At 34.7% G+C, this 21,652-nt stretch overlaps 1 protein-coding gene across 2 annotated transcripts in view; it reads left to right on the forward strand.

Moving 5' to 3' along the window:
• CSMD3 (CUB and Sushi multiple domains 3) overlaps positions 1 to 21,652 on the forward strand; it is a 621,464-nt gene that overhangs the window by 482,114 nt on the left and 117,698 nt on the right. For both annotated transcript variants that reach the window (XM_008642636.2, XM_017746102.1), the window contains one exon: positions 21,279 to 21,392. In XM_008642636.2, the coding sequence (XP_008640858.1) occupies positions 21,279 to 21,392 (114 nt within the window). The remainder of the gene's footprint in view (positions 1 to 21,278; positions 21,393 to 21,652) is intronic.

Below are 21,652 nucleotides of genomic sequence, written 5' to 3' on the forward strand. Positions count from 1 at the left end.
AGAAAACGTCTGAAGACGTGCTCACTGGACGCCTGCTGGAGGCGGTGGGATCCCGCGGGGGAATGCGCAGGAGCTGTGTCTTGGTGACCCACATCGAGGTGCGCCTGGGGGGTCTGGCGGCGCCCCCGCACTTCCTCCTGGGCAAGCTGTTTCGCCGGCTCTGACTGCTCCTGTCATCTTCGTCTTCAGTGAAGCGGCTGTGCCAAACGCGAACTTCCAGGAGTGCAGGCTGTTAGAGATGCTTCCAGGGGGGTTCCAAGGAAGTCCGTGTTCGAGCACCATTTGTCGCGTTTTTGTTGTTTGGTAACATGTCGCGACCTTTCCAAAAGCGCCTCCAAGAAAGCCTCTTGGTGCAGCCAGCACACTTGCACACACACGCCAGATAGCTAGCTAAAACAGTCCGACGGTGAATGAACAGGAAGAGGTTTCACATAGGGTTTTACAGGAGAGATTTGATGCATCCGCACTCGTGCGAGGTTTCAGAGAAGTTCCAGGGTAGAGCAATGGGGGGTCCAGGGTAAGAGAACTAATCGAGAAACTCTGAGGACGTATCAGGTAACAACGGTTGTGGCAGCCAACAGAGCCAACCAGGGGAGCAGAACTGGGGTACATTAACAGAACAGAACAAAGCATTCTGCGGAAGCTTTTCAGTCACCACAAGCTGGAAAGGAACCTAGGACTTATCCCACCATAGGACTCCTTTCGTTCCTTGTCCAGCAGGCCCACCGGCCTCCACACCTGGTCAATATAGACAAAACCCACGAACAATGTAATAGCATATTCAGTGTGTAGAAGGGAACTCATTGGCCTGGATTAGTTTTTGATGGACTGAAAAGAAAACCTATTTCATATGCAGCTTCTCACGTTCTCAAGTCAAAAATTCGTTGGAAAAGTCATTTCAATGTGGACTTTTTCCCAGTGTTTCATTATTCTGTCATGCAGAATCACAGCTGTAATATTTCATACCATGACACTTTAAAGCTACAAGATAAATGATTTGCAAAAGCACATAGTGTGCCACAGGCAAAATCTTTTGTAAACATGGAAGACTCAGCTTCTTTGACATGCTCCCACTGATATTTTAAAGTGGTGTAATGATTGTTAATTGTTCAACCCTGAAGTACAGCTTTAGTTGCAATTAAAATGCAGATGTTTGAGATTTTATTTTTTTTTCCCTGATGGACATGACCTAATTTGTATGCTCTACTCTGTATAATGGTGTCATCTATTCTTCTTCTTCTTAAAATAATGTTTTTAACAGTAAAACAGATTTTATATTGGCCAGCCTTAGCAAATGGCTTTCCTTTTTGTTAGAGCAAAAAGATAGATTGAACATACACAGTAAGGTATATAAGTGTGGCTTTTACCTATGCTATCAGAAAATAAGTATATATTCTCAGTTGCCATCAAAAATTATGAAATTTAAATCAGAAATATCTTTTCTTACCAAGAAGCTAAAAAATTAATTGGGACAATGTCTAGTTTCCATGGAAACATTTGCTTTACAGCTACAGGAAAATATATTAAAAAAATTGCAAGAATTTTATTGGTAAGAATGACATTTTGAGACAAGATTTCTTAGAATTTTGGCAATAAAGGTAGATCCAGTAAACAGGGAAATTAAGTTCCACTATTCTCTTCAATTCTTGAATAATTGGCTTATATTCACAGATATATTTATGCCATTTTGAGCTTTTGATTATGTCTTTTCTTGAATTTCTAGGAGATAGTCCTGAGTTATTCAATATTAGCAACATCGAAAAGAAAGAACCAAACAGCTGAACTTTGGGGTTATTGTTATTATTATTAATAATATACTTGAAAGAATATTTTTTTGCCAGTTACCGGAAGATAAACCTACAGATTTTATTCTGCCAGTGAAGATACGCATTGAGCAAACAATAGTGTCAACATGTGTTTTCTGTTAGACAGCTCACTGCATCTGGAATTGTTAGACAGCTTAACAGTCGTGTCACAGTAAAGTTATTTCAGTACTGTTTGATTTGATTTCAAACTCAGTTTACATTTGGAAAGAAAAAGATAGGCAAGGACAGATCATAAGTAGCAGAATGTGCCAAATGACAACCTCACATCAAGAGGGAATGAGAACCAAATGGTATTTGTGATAATACTTAGCTGCATTACAGTAAAACATTTGCTTTAATAACTTGAATCCATCATCACTGCTTTTTACACCTTAATGTAATTTAAGAAACATGGCAGATGCATATGGACTGACTTTTTTAAAATGTGGAGGATTTAACTCTCCATCTCAAGTTAAAATGGATGGAAATGTCTGGCTGAATAGCTAGCATCAATATTTTTAAACATAAACTAAACAATTATTGAATTAAGCATTAGTTTGCTGACGGGGAGATAGAAATGAAAGAGTATGATCAAAAATATCAAAATGCTGCCATAGGCAGGAATCTGATTCTGCTCCAACCCTCTTTTTTATACAAGCAACCACTTCAAAGTCTGTGAGACTGCACTGTTCAAACAATGATTACTTGTCAACAAGATGGAGCGAAACCACACAGACTGCTCCAAATACTTGAGTGTCCAACTGTGTAAAGGTTCAAGACAGTATTTCAGAAGAAAGAGACAGTGATCCAGCTTGTACCATGTATTCTATAAAAAGTAAGTCAGCTCACCTTTCCTTCCCAAAAAGAGAATGACTTCAAATCAAAATGACTTCCAAGAAAAGTAACCATTTATTTATTTCCACTTTTTTTTTTTTTTTAGGTAGCCATAGAACGATTTTTTTAAGACAGTCTTCTATTTTTTTGTATTTCTTCACAAAATTTTTGCCTGAAAGCATAAAAACTGACTCTATCACAAGGCACTTCATATAAAAACTAAAAATGTTTGTAAAACATGTATCACTTAATCCAGAAATTTAATGAAATCCAGTTTAGTTGAGGATAAAAACTAGTTAGATTAGGAGTCTGGTAATTCAGTTTTTTAGTTTGTTTTCTCAGTTTTCTAAAGTACAGAGTGAACATCATGGAATCCTGACAATGTACGAAGTATTTATTGTTAAAAATTGGAAGAAGTACCTGCTGTGTAATACCAATAGATGATAGAAAATTCAGACCTCATCCTTTTTTTTTAGCATTCTTTTAACTCTGTTGCCATGTTGTCATTTCTCTTAACACCATTCTGTTGCTGCAATATTTTCAAAGAATCTTGTAGTAGTATCTGAAAACATCAGAATGATTCTTAGTAAATTCTTAAAACTGACCTTTAAGAGTTCAGCATTAAAAAGTTTATAGCAGTCCTTTTCTTCAATTTTCTCCAGTCAGCTAACTAAGTTTCATTCAAAAGTACATAAGCAGGAGTTTCATCTATGATAGACTTCAGCAACCCTGGCCAGAACTGTGAGATCATTGTGCAAAGGATATCAGGCAGACACAGTTTTCATTCCAAAGATAATAAGCTTAATAAAGGTAATATTTATATGTAATATTTAATTACAATTGCTGAAGTAATTTTTTGTAATGATGTGTTATCATTATGGAAACATTCACAACTTTGGTGTAAATGCTGCTTTGTTAATGTAGCTCATTGCCAGAATTATTTTTATTTGAAAGTTCTCTGAGTAGACTTAACATGGTAGGTATATGTCTTTTCATTTGACTCTTTTTTAAATTTAATTTTGAGAGTTAATGAAGAGCACTGAAGAGGGTTAAGAATGGAGTCAGGTTGCTTAGAGTGAAAAGAATATGTAGGTTGTGCGCATTGTGCTTGAAACAAATTAATGCACACTCCTACCACAACAGAAATTGAATATTCTCAATGTTCATTCAATGTGCATTGAATGACTGAGAATGAATTTATTTTCCACTATTATTTTGATTAAATATGAAAAATGAACAATTTTTTTCTGAAATTTACAATACATAAAATTAACCATGCAAAGGCATGGTTCATTTCTTCCTTAAAATAAGAAGATGGTGTAGCTATATAATGAATACAATAAAAATGGGCAGAATCTGACTCATTGTATTCGGTGCAATTTAGCAAGCAAAGAATGTACAGGTGTTGAGCCAGAAACAAAAAGCTTAGAAGTCTATTTTCTACATACTAAATGGACATGAAAATCTTAATTAAAAAAAATCTTCATCCATAAATATAAGTTCTGGGCTTTTGGAGTCAGATACAGTGACAGGATTTGTGTTTTAATTTGTATAATCCAAGTGAAGTTTATCTAAATCTGTGAATGTATCTTGTCTTGAAGTGCTACCCTTAAACACTGCAGATTTATGTGTATATGAATTTTAGGCTTGCATGCAAAGCACATAGGTATGTATACACATAACTGAATCCTATGCTGGAATATATTTCCTCTTGTTTTAGTTATACACCTAATTAAATAGATATCTTATCTAAGCCATTCTGGTCCTTGCTCTAATCAACAAAAAGGGATACATATTCCCATGGTGTGATCCATCCCATCTAAAACATCTATCTGCAATTTTTGGAATAAGATAATTTATTTGTAATGTAAAAGAAAGAGCACAACCTTATTTTATCATATTTGTTCTGGCAGCTACCATGGGTTAGATGAATTAGAGAACATTGCTGCATATGTGATCTCCATCCATCCTGCAATCACAATGCACACACGTAACTTCATGATTTTATCTTATGCATATGTAGTAAAGCTGGCAATTTCAGCTATGTTTCAGTGAGCAATGATTTAGTGGCTTGAGATTGGGTGATTCAAATTCAAGCTATTCTTAGTGGTGCCTCACCCGCAAATGTTTTCAACCTAACACTGGAGGTGAAGAAAATGTGTGTCTTATTATTAAGTGTATATTTGACAATAATATTTCTGCTTCTTTACGTGTTGTTGGACAAAATACTTAAGAAGAATTTCAGGTGATGGACTGCATTATTTTAGTTTTTCTGAAGGAACAGGGAGCCATGGCCTATAGCCTGTCTTCAGAATCAATACCTAATGGAATTATGTTCCCACCTGAAAAAGGAAAATGAAAGGCAGGATTGGTTATATGCTGGAAATAATTTTTTTTTGTGGTTTTGGGAGGGACTTTAGTGAGTATTAAGTATTCTCTTCTCCAGAATATATAATATACCTACCTAAAAGTGCTATTAAAAATATAAATACTTTCAGAATTCGGTATAAACATCAGTATAGTACAAGAATTTAAGTTATATATACAAACTATGAAATTATTTACTCATTAATGTAAGAATTTATTCATTTGAAGAATATTTTCCTACTTTTAATAAGGTTGTGCCAAATATTTTTATTTTTCATTTTATTTCAAGCACAGAGCAATCATACTAACTACTTTTATTGAAATATGAATATTGTATATCAAACATTTTTTATCATAAGTTCAAGTACACATGGATTACTGTGCTACAGGATTTCCGTGCAATAGCTGGAGCTTGCAGTCTAAGATGTTTTGAAGAATAGAGGTGAGCATTATTTGTATAACTATTAACTTCTGGTTTGCTTTTCTAATTCAAGGACAAGTTTGTGTCACTCAGATGCTAACTATATAAATTACAGAAGTACCAGAAGGTCATTTCTCATCACTTTCCACTTAATTATGAATCTCCTAGGTTCTGAGAGGAAGGGCTAGAAGGTTTTATGTACTCAAACTCACAGCTGGGGAGTATTTCATACATTGGTTCAGTGCTTAACATGCTTGCCAAGCGAGCAGATGCCAATAAAAAGTCACCATAGGGTGACATTTAAAGGGCCTCAAACTATTCAGTGCATTTTTGAAAGGAAATTTAAAGAATTTGGTTGCTTCATATGATTTGAAGTCACTTTTTCAGTGCTGTTTTTAGATTTTTTCAATAAAAATGATTCGTTTTGGCTCAAATATTAATGATGTGTTTGAATATAATAATGCCCAATTTAATACAGACTGCTAAATAGCTTAAGCTATTGATTTTGAGTATAAACATATGGCAGCACTATAGCTGTCTTTTTAATCACCTAAACCCGAAGTCGAATGTAAGACCACATCTGTGGTCTTCAAAGAAATTCATAATTCCCCAATAAGTAAAATAATTTGACTGTAAAGTGATTAAATTGATGAAAGATTACTAAAGATTTTTTCTTTTTTTTTTTTCCCCCTAAGCAGTGTGACTCCAGCTGCTCCAAATATTTAATCATCAAATCTTGTTCACAGAAAAAGCTATTATTAAAATAGATGAAATTAGTCTGGGATTCTGGTTATTCCAAATACCAGAGGAAAAACTACATTACAATCGTCGCTTACAAGCTTTCCAATACATGTTACTGTCCCAAGGAGGAGACTGAATGGTGGCATATTTTCTGAACAATTCTGTTTTCTATTAGATTTACTTCTTAGGACAAGATTGCAGTACTTCGGCAGGACAACAGCAAAATCTTGCATCTCCATTTATTAGGTCATTTTATCATAAAGTTATATTAATAATGAAGGTGTCAATTTTATTCTTAATCTCTACATGAGAATAAAGCTGCTTTCTCAGTCTTCAAGCTTGGCCAGTTGTGGGGACCAGGCCTTTCTTTCTCTTGGGCTTGTGGTTTTTCGGTTTTAGTGGTTTGGGTTATTTCCCTATGTTTCTCCCCCTCCAGTGCATTTTCCTATTTTGTAGCTCCAAAAATCAATAGGAAAATCATCCTAACAGAACAACTGCAGAAATGCCTGTGTCCCTGATACATTTTTCACTTGTTGGCAGTAGGAGACAGACAGATCTGGACAAGGAAACCATGATAATTCAGTGTGACCATGGCCAAGTTTCCATCCTGAAATATTCTGATATATTTCATGGAAGGAGCTTATTAGGATCAGACTAAGATCAAGGAACTCCAAAAAATTATTTTACAAAACATCATCTTCTTGTAAAATGGTTCGCTATTAGGCCCTGTTCAATATGGATCTGTAATCCATATTTCTCACTTTTCCTCTTCCTCTTATATTCCTTTGGATATAAGCCATTGCTCTCTCAAGTAAGATTATCTGTATTGACTCAAATATTTGTGTTCACCAGTGTGTACACAGACACAAAATTCAAGGATTCTGGATTTCTCTCAGTGATTTCTCTTTCCATACCTTTATTTAGAAAACAAATAAAAAAGTCTTTGCAATCCTCACTATATTTTGCTTTGTGTTTCTTCCATTTGTATTCCTGACTGGAGAACTGTGTGATTATTCCACATGCTTAAAAACAGAATCCCTGAACATTCTGTTTTACTGAAAAAAAGAGGAAGGGGTGTAAGCCATTTGCTGTTTGTATCCAATTGTTTATTTATACTAATTTTAAAACAAAATTTTCTAGTTGAATTTTAGATAGAACTGAATTGCATCTGCTCTGATACCGTGAGTAAATGTCAGGAAAATGTGAATAAGTTCTCTAAGGGGGAAAAAACAAACTTGGAAGTCAGGTGCTTGCACATATTTTGTGGCAAAAAAAATTCCCACCTCTTTATAACAGTTTAGAACTAGAAATGTATTTTGGAAAGTCATGAAAATACTGTCAAAATATGGCTATTTGGTGAGAGGAAATTGCTTTGAGTTGTTACTTAGTGTTGAATTTCTGGTTTTGGAGGCCAGTGTGGAAACAATTGAAGGATGACAGTCCTATTGCTTCTGACAGGTGACACCTAGGATATGTCAATAAAGCAGGAAATTGGAGAAGGACGATATAACAAGGGATGAATAGTGAAAGAAGGAATGGGAAGAGTAGGAAAAGTAGTTTATATACATATGTATGGTTACATATACATATTCATACATGTATACCTATAGTTTGTGAAAGGGTAAAGCCTCCCTGAAACCTACAGTTGGCTAATGAGACTTGCCCAGCTCTAACTGATTATGAGTGTTGCATGAGAAGAAGAAGGCAAACACAAATATTGTTATTGACATAGGGTGAGACCTACCCAAGAGCACTGCTCTGATAAAGCACCTGTACCACATCTGTCCGGGTTTTGTAAATGTTTGGGATGATGTCAGAGCGATGTGGTTCTCTTGTTGTGACTATCACACCTCAAATTCCACTCTAACAGTGTAAGTATTAAATGTAATGTTGGAAGGAAGACTGCTTTTTGCTTTCGTATTTGGGGCCTGGACAGACATGTCATTTTAAACAACATGTGATGGTAAACACCCACTTGCACTGTTTAGAAGTTATAATAGACAATCAGAAATAGGCTTCTAAAAAACCTGTGTTTTGTGAGATTTCTCATTCTCGAATCACCAAGTCAAACTTACTTCTCCAAGCCATCTGTTCCTCCTGTTCTTATCCTCCTTTCTCCCATTCCCATTTTCTATAAAGGACTTTGGATCCTAAAATGACAAGCCGATTGTTATGCAAGATTTGCTTTCTCCAAAAACACAAATTTCTCATTTAGGTCTTGAAACAGTCCCTAGGTTTTGACTTCACATTTCAGTTATAAACTCAGGCAGACTGGCAACACATCTGTTGCCAGACTGGAAACTGCTAAGTGGTTATATTTACTATAGAGATCATATTGATGAAGTCCTGGTTCTCCTATTTACTGCTATCAAATGGCTGGAATATTTTCACTTTTTCCTTTCACTGCTTTCCTTTATATAATTTTTTTATGGTTTTGACTGTGAAGGATTTTTTTTTTTTTTTTAAGTATTCCACTAGGAGTTCTTTTGAGTTTGCCTACTAATGAAAAGATAAATAACTACTCAAATATTAATTTCATCCACATGATTCAGTAAACTGAAGTGATAATTTGTTTCAGCTGAATGAACTGAATTAATCATCTGATCTAAACAATAACATTTACTAGTAGGATGATAAAAGATAATTATTATATGCAGAAAGCTGTTGTACTTTTAATTAGTACCTCTGAATTAGCTGAGAGGTGATTGAAGAAACAGAGTTTTTTCAAAGTGACTTTGCCATTAAATCTAGAACCCTTATTACATAATTAATAGTATGGCTTGAATTAAATCTCCTGTCTTAATAAGATTCTTTTTTATTTTGGCTTAATATTGTTCTATTATTGTATTCCTATTATTATTACTATTGTTACTCTAGAATTTAAATTGTTTATTCCTTCTATTATGTATGTTACTTAAGAGATTAATCTCCCTATGGTCCCTCCATATGCATTAAAGAGAGACTTAAACACAAACTTATTGAGGAAAGGCCAGCCTTCAAATTTGGGCACCTGATTTAAATAACTCATTAGCCAATTTCATGTTCCCTTGCTAATTTTTTTTTTAATAATTTTCTTACATTAATAAGTCAGTTCTCCCTAGAACTGTAATGAAGGGGTTTGTAGAATACAATTAATTTGAACTTCATGTAATCTGTGCCTTCATAGATAATAGTTTTACGAATTATTTTATTTTAACTGTTACAAGAGACATCAATAAAAACAATTTTTCTAGATCTGTTGTCTCTTTGGATATTCCTTCTGTTATATACAGGCTACTATTAAGATCTACAGGAAAGCAACAAAAAGTTGCAGGTGTTTCCTTTCTTCTTCAGAGACTGTAATAGAAAAATCAACAATTAACAAAATTCAGGTGTTTTACTTTTACCAGTATACTCCTCTTTCTTTGCAGAAAATCTTGCTTTGACAGTCAGATGCTATGGAAGTGTGATTCAGATTTGTTTTCTCAAAGTGTATAAGCAATTGTATAAGAACACAATGAAGCAGAATTGGAAAATGCTGCCCATGTTCAAGATTAACAAGATCTTCACATTTCTGCGTTTCAGATCACTTTTGTAGTAGCAGGGAAATGGCTTCCTGCTTACTCTCAGCCTCATCTAACCTTTTCCACTCACTTTTCTCAATAAAATGGACCAATGAAATGACAGATCATGCAATGTGCACAACTGGTCTCAGAATGTTATTATCTGAGTAGTAGCTTCTTCAGCTTAAAGCAAATGTCAGTAGTTGTTAGCTGTACGGTCTTGGATTCTTTTCCTGTTCACACACTATTTTGCAAGAGACATAAAAAAAAAAAAAAAGAGTAGGTTGCAATTACTGGGCCCAAATGAAAAGCTTTCCGCCTAATTGTCTCGTCCATTTAAGAGAATCCTGAGTACTTGCACATCATAGCAGTAAAGAATTGTCTTTTATTTAGAAGAACAGAAATAATATAATTAATTATACTTTCAATTTTTTTTACTACTGTATTGCTCACTGATGGACTTTCAGAGAAGTGAAGACATAATTTTGCGCTTGCTATTCCCCTCAGAGTAGATTTGAAGCCAGAAGTTTAAACTGTACAAAATAGTTAATTGCAAATTAGCAGCTAGGTCTGCAGCTTTGATTACTGCATTGGTAAAATAATCTCAGAAAACACAGACTGTGCAAAGTAGATGTGAAACAGTCTCTCATTCTTCTGCTTTATTTAGGTTTATAGCATTAATCACTGGTGGATCTGTGAGGCATTATTATAGATTTAAAATGTGTTTTGTTATATACCACAATAATAGCTAATTAAAAAACATTACTAGTGACCAAAGACCTACTTTAGTTTCTAATAAAGACTAAATGTAGGACTGAAATAATATAGGAAGATGTCTGCACACCTTCATTAAAGCATTTCAGTAGGATGTTTTGAAACTAGTGTACTTTTATATCAAAAAATATATTGCCTAACTTATCAGTAGGCTTCTCCATGCAGCTTTTATTCAGATTAAATTTCTAATTCTCACTCTAGCCAGTGCTCTAGGTCTGTTAACGCACTCTCAGTCTGTTAAATAAAATATAATTACTGCTTAGGGCCATCTATATTTTTTTTGTCAAACTGTTCTACTTCATCTGTATTATCACTTCAACCCTCTTTCCCCTAGTTTAGAAATGACATTGGTAACATATGAGAGGTGTATTTTCCATGCAAGACATTGAGACTGACATTCTTCCAAAAATTTTTTTAAAAATTGAAAATAGTGAGTGAAGCAAAATTCTCAGTGTTGTGATTTGGGAAATTTAGTTCAATTAAGTGCTCCCACTAAAACCATACTGCCACTTGCTACCCCATTCCCCTTCCCTATTGTGGGTGACTGGAGGTAAGAACTGGAGGCACAAAAGATCATGCTTTGAGATAAGAACAATTCACTGTAAATGGCAAAGAGATAAGAATAAGATCAGTAGCAGAATGACAGAGGGCATAAGAAAAGAAACAATTCACATGGAAAAAAACCCAGATGATAATAGACAATACCAGATGGCTCCCTCTGCCAGGCTTACTGGACCTGAAGGAACCCCTTCTCCTCAAAGAGCCTTCCTTCCCTGAGCCCCCAACAATGACAGTGAGGTGATAAAGAACTACCTCCTGTCCTGGCCCTACCCCCTCCTGGCTGCTGCAAAATGTAACCCTGTCCTGGCTGAAACCAGGACACACAGGAACAGAGGGCTTCTTTCTTTTTAAATGTGGTGCTGTATTTCCTTCCACTCAGCAAAAATGTTGAATAATAAGGCGCAAAAAACTATCTCCTTTTTAGGTCAGTTAGGCAAAATGAGATAAATTCAACATCTCAGATATCAAATAATAAATCTGAAGAGCATTAAAGGAGTTAAAATTATAAGATACATTGTTTTTTTGGTCCATAGGGATAAATAAACCTATGTTACCTGGTGAAACAAATTGTAATAATAGATGTTTGAGTTTTAGTTGGGTAAAATCAAAACAAGTCAATTTAGAGAAAAGAAAGTTTGGTTTGATGCGTTCTTCAAGGTTCTGTAATAGACAGCAGATGCACATGCTCCTAACTTTTAAATTATTGCAAATAATATATTCTGTAATTAATAATATAATATAAAATAACATGATATAACTATCAGTAAATAAAAAATACTGTTTTAACTGTTTTCACTCTACTGTTGTGTTGTTGCAGATCCTGAAAGACCTTTACATGTATGCATGATGATTCAGGCGAGGAGAGAGAGAGAGGGGTGTGAGCAGCAGAAAGGGAGAAGAAGAAAGGGAGGCAGAGGTTTGAAGCCAGAGGAGAATGATAGTTTATGTAAAGTAATAAACTCTGCTGATTTTAGAAGAAAGTAGGAAATGTGTTAATTAGGAGAGTTCAGTCATCTTCCAGCTTCAGGAAAAGTCCTACATCTCACATTTATGTGGAATTATGCCCATTTGTGGAGAAATATGCATATAAACTTTTTTCTGTGCAGTTTCACATCACTTCCTCACGCTGTGCTTCTAGTGTTAATAACTGCCCCATCTTCTGTCCCCAAACATATTGTTTTTTTCATACATTCAGATGAACATTTCCTTTTCTCAAACATGAAATACAGCAGATCCCATCTCCCTCTTCCTCTCCTAGTCTGAGAATGCAGGAATACAGTAACAGGAGAGAGGACAAATCGTCATGTTTCCATTCAACACTTCTCTTAGAGAATTAAAACAAAGGAAGAACAGCAGAGGATGGCTTGCAGCTCAGTCTATATGTGTGCTCTGCTTTTTGAGATCATAGAATGGAACAGCTGTTTTCTTTATCTGTGGGAGGAAAACGGCACATGAGAGCTTTAAGAACCAGAACTCCTTTCTATCCTTCCTTACCTCTTCCTTGTTTGCAGAGAGAATAGTTTATTCTGCCTTTTCCTCCCTAATCGTCTGGATGTCATGCCAGGAAATGTAGGATTTCATTTGACATCTCCAGTTGAGACTGCCAAAGGAACACCAATAACACTCGATGAAAAGCAGATAATTCAGTAAAGGCTTTTTCCACAGACTAAGAGATTAAGGACTAGACAGTAGTGTAAGTCACATACATTGAGATAAACTAGAATAAATTCAAATTAGTTCACCCTATTCAAGTACAGTTTACTGGCACATCTATGTGTGGTTTGGAAAACCTGCATGACTTTTATTTTGATCTCTCATATTAATTTGCTAATAACAGTAAATTTGTGCTATACATCTGATGATCTTGAAATAGAATCTGTTACATTTGAGGACTTTCGTAGGTCTGTCTTGTACAGTCATACTTTTATACACTGGGAAACTTGTGTGAAGCTAATCTATCATTCAGTGCTATAGAAAATGTATATAGATATATATTGATGTGTGTTATACATATATCTATGTGTGTGTGGGTTCCTTTTTCCTATTGACAGCTTTAGCAACTTTTCAGTTATATAATTATTCTCTTTTATATCTGATTATTTTTTGTAGCATTAATATATCAAATCCATTTAGTTTAATTGCTCAGTCATTCAGCGCCTCTCTGTCCTTAACTCATGCCAGTAAGAATACCCCTACCAATGGTTTACACATAAACCCCTCACTAGCCTTATTTTGCCATCTAGTCTGCAGTGCACCCAAGAGGCTCATACAGGTGGAATTAATTTTTACTTCTTCCAAGGTCAGGAGCACTAGACGACTGTTTTATTCTGTTATTTGCTTTGAAATGAATCAAGATTTACACAGCAGGATACTATTAGCAGGGACTCTACTTTGTATTCACAAACAATTAATAATTTTCCTGTTACAGCACATGCTAAGAAGTGTCAACCATTACAGAGAAATTTAACTGGTATCACTAAAGATTAGTTACAGACACAGAGTAGACTGAATGTATTAAAAGTAACTGGCAGACAACCAAATGTTTGGAAATGTAAGAGGAGAAACATTTTTAAAAAATGACACCTCTGCTACTATTTTCATTTAGAAGTTATAGTAGCAGTGCTAATTCAGACATACTCAGTATTATGTCAAACTGAAGTATTACACTGAACAGTAAAAGATCAGATCTTCTAATTCTTTCATGTGAGCTGGTCAAAATTAATTTAGGTTTCGTTACTGAGAGCAATATTCCTATCCATGAATTCTGTAAGGTCATCTCTTTAGGGTGTCATCTTTCAATCTTTTCCTTCAAAAACCTTCTCACAGATTATTGAACAGCTTCTCTTCAAAAAGCCCAACATACACTCAAATTATCTTGCAGTTTTACTGGACATTTTTCTCAGCAGAAGGGGGCTAATATCTGTTTGTTTGGTGTTTACGTGAGTATAACATAATTTTAAAATAGTGAGTCAGTCTGTAATTTGTATTTCTAGTTCAATGCATCACAGTGTATTGCTGGTTCATCCTAAATAGGAAATGAGGAAAACGTCATACATTTTTTCTTACCTGCTGTTTATTGTGAAGCCAAATACTTAAATGAAAGGAGTCATTTAAAGAGAAAGGCTATGTTCCAGTAGGAGGGGCAGATACAAGTTGCAACAGTAGGTAGCCTTTAACTTTTTTAACAGTATAGTAAAAGTAATTTTTCTGCTTGTCATAGATTAAGACAGCAAAGGGTCATAATAAGCCTTTGTACCAGATCATCTCTGAGTTTATTGAATACAATTTCCATTATTAAATTATGTTATGCAAGACTCTTGACTTGCAGTCAGTGAATGCTGAGCTACTTTATATAAATAATTGATGGACCTTAACTTCAAAATATTTCTAGATATTATGCTATTCATTTATGCATTTTATTTTTTTCAAGGCTACTCCATGGCTGGTTTGAGGTATCTTAAAAGTGACATCCAAAGAAAATCATGGAAGTGTAAAATTTAAGCAATGTCCCGTTTCTCACACAAACAGAAAAACCAAAAGCCCCAAAAAATAAAAAAATCTGTAACTCCTGCAAAGAAAACTGGATCAAAGTGATTGTCATCATACTAGTGTAGTCAAATCTTAATGCAGGTGTCTATTTTGTGAAGAATTCCTCTCTTTCTTATGAGAATGGGCACAAGGGTTTTTCCTATCAGGTGATCATTTGATTGATGACACTAAAATGATCGACCATAAAGTCTTGCTGAGTCTTTCTCATTGAGAGAAAACCTCACACAGTAGTTTCCTGCATCCTGTAGTTATGCCTGAATCCTGTTTATATAAAGCATAGATTTTCTCCATTGTTGTTTATCATTTGGCTGACTGACCATGAACCACCACTTAGCACAGTGAATGGGGTCTCCAGATTTGGGTGTTAAGATGCATGAGAAATTCGCATTTCTGCTTTCTTAGTGCGTACTTGTTTTCCTTAATCCCCAGAGACTTTTCTCTATTGAGAGATTTCTCTTTCTGTTTTTCAAAGAAGCTTCTCAAAAATGTGGACTTCTTTCTCTTTTTTTTCTTTCTCAAAGAAACAGTTAAATATGGTTTTGTAATTTCTTTATAGGCATTCATAGGAAAAAAAAGCTGAATCATAAGCAAAAAGAGAATATCATCAGTGGAACAGACGTAGAAACATTTTTATGGGTTTTTTTCACTGTGAAATAAAATCTTCATATTTTGTTTGTTCATGTTGTGAACAAAACTTTCTTCTGTAAGTATTATTTAGACTGATGACAGAAATTGTTTGAAACTATAAGAAGTTAACTTCTTCAGAGTAACCTCAAATTCTGAGAAAGACCTCTAGCCCTAAAATTAGACCTGTTTTATACCACAACTGTTAGACACCTTAACGCCTTAATTTTTCATTCACAGTTAGAAGAAACCCGTTTTAAATATGTTAGAGAAAATTATCTAAACTACCATTTTCAAGCACAATTTTAAATTATCATTCTTAACAAATCAGCTGATTCATCTGGGTCTTTTGTTTATTGGGATTTTGCTCAGTTCTTCAAACTGATTTCATGCAAGAGAAACAGTGATGTTACTGTAGAAAATAATGACCATTATATAGCTCATGTATGCTTTTTCCAGACTGAAATAGATTCTGATTGGAGATACATATGTGTATTAAGAACTGTAAAGGTAATTTGGGTCCTATTATAGTAATACAGCTGATTTTAATTTTCCTTTGTCAGTTACTAAGACCTATCATTACAAATGCTGATTCAGCCTTTAAACAAATACCTGGACCCTCAACAGGAGGGCTTATATGTATTGCACATTTCACTTTCTGTAATAACAATGCTTAAACCATGTTAGTCCTTCTGGTATTTTCTTACAGGCAAGTGAATTACAATAGTAGTAGACTTGATTTTACACTAAAGCTTTCTTATTTCAATAAATCATTAGGCACACAAAAAATCCGTAAGAAGGGAAAACCCAGGGTGAAGAATTTATTATGGTCTTATTCCATTGTTATCCACGTAAGTTATTAGGAGTATTTCTTTAGATCCAATAGCTGGCATAATATATAAAATAAATATATTTTATCCAGGTAAATACTATTTGATCAGTACTAGCAGCAATGGCAATTATATGGTATCTATAAAGGTTTGAATTTGAGTTGGGTTTAATTCTTTACTGGGTCAGTGTAGTGGGTTGATCTTGGCTGGACATCAGGTGCCCACCAAGCCACTCTATCAGTCCCCTTCCCAGTGGAACAAGGGAGAGAGAGTACAGTGGAAAACAGCTAGCAGGTTTAAAGCAAAAAAAAGACAAGCACAAATTTGTGTGCTCGTAAGCAAAGGGAAAAGTTAATCTCTACTTCCCATCAGAGAGCTATGTTTGAACATTTCCCAGGAAGCAGGGCCTCAGCACACATAGCAGTGGCTCCAGAAGGCAAGCATTGTAAGATAACAAATGCCCCCCACAACCCAATACTCTTCTCTCGCTTAGCTTTTATATCTGATGGTACGGAATATCTTTGGTTAATTTGGGTCAGCTGTCCTGGTTGTGTCCCCTCCCAGGATCTTGCCACTCCCAGCCCCTTGTTAATACTGGTGTGTTATCAACACCCTTCCAGCTACCAATGCAAAGCACAACACTGTGAGGGCTGCTAAAAAAAAATGAACTCTATCTCAGTCAGACTCAATACAGACAGAAATGTGAGCAATTCAGGGATCTCTTTTGGAAGACTGTTATTGTACCTGGCCCTGAAGAGATGAGAAATCCAGGAAATACATTTCATTTTCAGGGATCACCACTTCAAGAAAAAAATGGTCCATGCTAATGATCAGACTATCAAACAAAGGTGGCAAAGAACCTGCACAGATGAACAAGGAGCTGCTGATAAAACTTGAACCTAAAAAAAAGAAAAATTCAAGAGGTTGAAGCAGGGTCAGATGTTTGAGGAGGAATATTAAAACTTGAAACGCACTGAAAAGATGGGGTTAGGAAAGTCAAAACCCATGTAGAATTGAATCTGGGGTGAAGTCTCTGAAGAAAAATGATGCAAAGAAACATGAATTAATAAATTTCTTCTGAACTACAGTCTTTACCAGTAAACCAATCTTGAACAATCTCAGAACGCTGAGACCAGCAGAAAAGTCTAGAGTAAGGATGACTTGGAGGAGGACTACATGAGGGAGAACTTAGACAAACTGGGCCAATGCAAACCCATGGGACATGATGCGTTGCATGGGAGGTGAGTTACCCTTGAAAGGTCATGACAGCTGAGGGAGGTTCCCAAGGTCTGGAAGAAGACAACATTCCTATCCTAAAGAAAACCAAGGAGAAAGATCGAGGGAACTATTAGCCAGTTGGTCTCACCTCTGTACCTGGGAAGGTGGTAGAGAAAATAGTCCTGGTCACCTTCTGCAAATATTGGAGATGATCAAGATGACTAAAAGCAGAGAGTCAGGACTGTTCAGCCAAGGGAAAGAAAGGCAAGGCAAATCAAGGCAAGGGATAAAACCTGTAAATTAGGCAGGATGATGCTGGGTCAGGTTGATCAAAGAAGTTGTGGGATCTCCATCCCCATAGATATTCAAAACCTGATTATACATGGGCCAGAGCAACTGCTCTAAATTGCTATCCTGTCTGCAAAAGGACTGTACTAGATAATTGGTGAAGACGTCCAGTCTCAGTTATTTTCTAATTTTGTGATAGGAATTATACTGAGAATACTGTTCATAATCTAATACTATTTTAATTATATCACTACTTTTTTTTTAACAGGTAGGTGTAATCTCTATACATGTATATTTTTTACTTCAAAAATGAAACTAAAATTTCTTTGATGAAATTTTTAACTAGCAAACTATTTTTGGCCAATTCCATCTGTTGTTAGATGCTTTCCAAACTCTTTGAAAGTGTCCAGATATTACAGTGATGAAGGCCATAGAAACATCTAGATATTTAGAGGCATGGAAAGTCCGCTTGTCTAGCTCTTGCCTGTTTAAAAGGGAGCTTGCTTGTGAAGGCATATTTTGAATTAATGGATTCCCTCACTGTCTTAAATTACTGGCAGTATTAACATTACAGTGTGCCTGGAATTTTGACATTAAAAAAATCACACAAATGGAAATGTATAAAAAACCCTTTAGAAATGTATTTTGTTAATTTTTTGAGGAAATGCATAAGTTAGTTGTAACTATCAAAATTTCAAGAGAAAATCTTTTTTGAATAGCCTTGCATTGTTGATCTTGTAAAATAAAAGACAACTAAATATGTAAGTAAAATGTTAAACCATAAAACACAGGGAAAAATATATTTTATTTTAAATAGTATTGCTACAGAGCATTGAAGGCCAACATGAACATGAATTCAGAAATAATTTGCGGCCCAATTTTAGATGTCAAGTTTGGACAGGTGACTTTCAGTATTTCATGATAGTTGACAGGGGACAGCAAATGATTACGAATGAGTCATTATTTAGGGAGTATTTATCCATCCATCATTAAAGAAAAAAAAAATCACACCCAAATTCTTCAGTTGAAGTGATTTGATCTTTATTCGAACTGGATAGTAGTTTTCAGTTATTTGTTTCCTAAAGGCAAACTATACTGGATACTCACGTTACATTTTATCAACTTTTGTTAATTTAGAAGGTATTTTTGCATTGGCTTCAAATATGTTTGTTATTATTTAATTTTAAGAAAATTCTTTTTAAACACTAGAAAATAAAAGAATGAACACATGCCAAATGGAGTAGACAACAATGAGCACCAGAAAACACAGGAATAATGAACTGTTCTTTTTCTAATAATCAGAATTTCGTCTCTTGTAACATAATGTCAGCTGGTCAGGTATCAGTCACTATACATTGCAACATTTTGCAGTTTAATTAATAAAAAGAAAGTATCCTGGCACAGATAAAGGAAGGAACAGAATCTAAATTATTTCTTCCCAAGTGGCTGCAGCTTATTCCTGCTTAATTTGAGAAAGCAGCTTGACTCACGTAAATTGATCATAAAGGGCTCAAACCCCCTTACTTGAGCTTTCTGCTCTTCCATATTAACCCCTTTCTGGCAGTAAGTCCTCTGTCACTTCTTTTGATGTCTCAGCCACCTCATCTTAATCTATTTTATCTCAAGTCGATGAAACCTTTTGGTTATGTTCTTGTATTTTTGTCTGTATTTTATTAAGAAATGCACAAATGATAGTAAAAAAAAACCCGTTATCAAAAATGATATATGGAGCTTTCTCTTTCTAAAGTGGCTGATTTTAAGTCATGTATTAGTTCACTTTCTTCAGTGTTATACTTTTAGACAGAAGGGTTCACAAGACAAAGCTAGAGGTGAAACCAGGACTGAAATACTTAAAAAACGTACAAAAAGACCTTGGAATTTGACTCACTATATGGTAAAATTTCTGGGCAAATATTTTATAATAACCCACTGCAATACAATATAGCTTAACAATTCCATTTTTACAGTTTTCCCAGGATACAACTTGATAACAATTATGTGTGCTTGTTATGGTAGCTGTATCTCTTGCCTGAATTTTGTGTACATAGTTTGAAACATAATTCAAAATGGGAAATAGCAGTGTCTCCCCTGATCTCTTTTTTCCCAGGCAACGAGCACATGGCACAGCAGTGGAAGTCACAAGGAACTTTTCTTGTCTCAATGGCAAAATGAAATTCGCTGAGTATGAAAAAAGATTTGATAAAAGTAAAAATCTGATGGAAACAATTAGCTGGGTTAAAAGCTTGTTAGTTGTCTTTAGCAACACCAAAAAGAAAACTTGAATCCAGATGAATATTATTTTGAAAATAAGCAGAACTAATAAAAAATCAATGATGAATTTTGTGGAGATAGAAGAAGAAATTATGGACATAACTCAGCATGTCACTTATAGTTCCTTGTAAAAAATGGACAAGAATCTTTGGAAGTGTCTCAGAAACACTTTTGTTTCAAATTTTTATAAATATAATGTCCAGTCTTTTCCTTCAAAAAAGGAAGGAAATATATTTGTAAATATAATGTCCAGTCTTTTCCTTCTTCTTAAAAAAGAGGCTTTTAAAAACTGAAACGGGTATATGATAAGATCATGAGTAAGGAACATGGAACTGCCTTTTTACGAAAAAATCAGTCAAAAAAAAAGTCAACAATTTAAAGACAATGCAGTTTTAATATACTATTTTTAAAGCTTTAAGGGTGTGTAATGAACTGAAAGAACTGGAGGTGAGAGCTTCATCTTCTATAACTAAACCTAGCAAATGAAGATATTGTAGAACTTTGGGAAGACAAATATAACCTAGTAGCAACACACTGAAATATTTATTCCAAAATGTCTGACCTGAATAATGAATAAGAACTGCTTCTTTCTCTTTTAAGGTGTTCCAGTACGTAAAAATACCTGACTGCTTCCATCTTTATACATGTATAGTCCCTAAGTCATTTTCCCATCCACTGCTAGTAGTATTGGACATAAATGTTTTCTAGGTACTAGGGTCAGAACTAACCCAAAAAATTATTTTTCTTTTCATTGATTACTTGTATTAAAAGTGAAAACACCTCTGATTCAAATGGGCTATGCAGACCTTTGAACTTAAGTGCAAAAATAAATCTTCCATTGAGTTGCTCTACTAGAATGACTTTAAAACCAAGAATTTTTGTGATTCAATAGATGTATTCTGAAAAGTGTTGCCTTTAATCAGTTGCTCATTTATTTCACAAACGCAAAGATATATTGAATGTTAATATTCTTTTAAAAAATGAAACATTCCAAGGTGAGTAAAAGTTACAGAGGGTTATCAACAAAATCAATTAATAAAGCACAGTGTATAATAATATGCCTGGAATTATAAAGGAGAAAATTGCACTGAGAATTTAGATGCATGTTGGGTGGGGGAGGGCACAGAATTTGAAAGTATATTCAAGAGCAGAAAAATTGTTTTGTTCCCTAATTACTAGAATCTTTTAATGATTATATGTAAATGTATGGCTTCTGTACCTTCATTGTCTCTTTTAGATGTATTTTCATCCTTTTACTGCTGTAATGGTATGAAAAACAACCTACATTCAGCACCAGGACGGCTGACTTAATTATTTTGAAACCATACATTAATGTATATTTTGTTCTCTCTTCCCCCCCCCTTTCCTATTCTGTTCCCTGTGTTTGGCTTTGGTTTTGTTTTTTGTCTTGGCTACTGGTGCCTCTTCCATCTTTTCCTTTCTATTTGGTCAGTTGTTTTTGGCCAGTTTGTGTTTTTCCAGACATCACTCCATGACGTAGTTGAAGTGTATGATGGCCCAACTCTACAGTCGTCTTTGTTATCCTCTCTCTCAGGATCTCATTCAGGTATCATTTAATAGAACTGTCAGTATATCATTATTTACTTTATTATGAACCTAGAAATATAATGTAGTCCAAAAAAAGAGGAAAAAAAGGATTTTCATGTTTGCTTAAATTAATCTCTGGCAAATATATGAAATCCATTTTTTGAACTAAACACTTCAAAATCTTTGCATTGATGAATAAAATGAAGAAATGAAGTAAAATTGCTTTTTTTTTTTAATGTTTCTCTCTTTTGATATTTATCTATTATTGTGGGTATTAAG

Source organism: Corvus brachyrhynchos, unplaced genomic scaffold (assembly GCF_000691975.1).
Source record: "Corvus brachyrhynchos isolate BGI_N302 unplaced genomic scaffold, ASM69197v1 scaffold28, whole genome shotgun sequence".
NCBI classification, from domain to species: Eukaryota; Metazoa; Chordata; class Aves; order Passeriformes; family Corvidae; genus Corvus; species Corvus brachyrhynchos.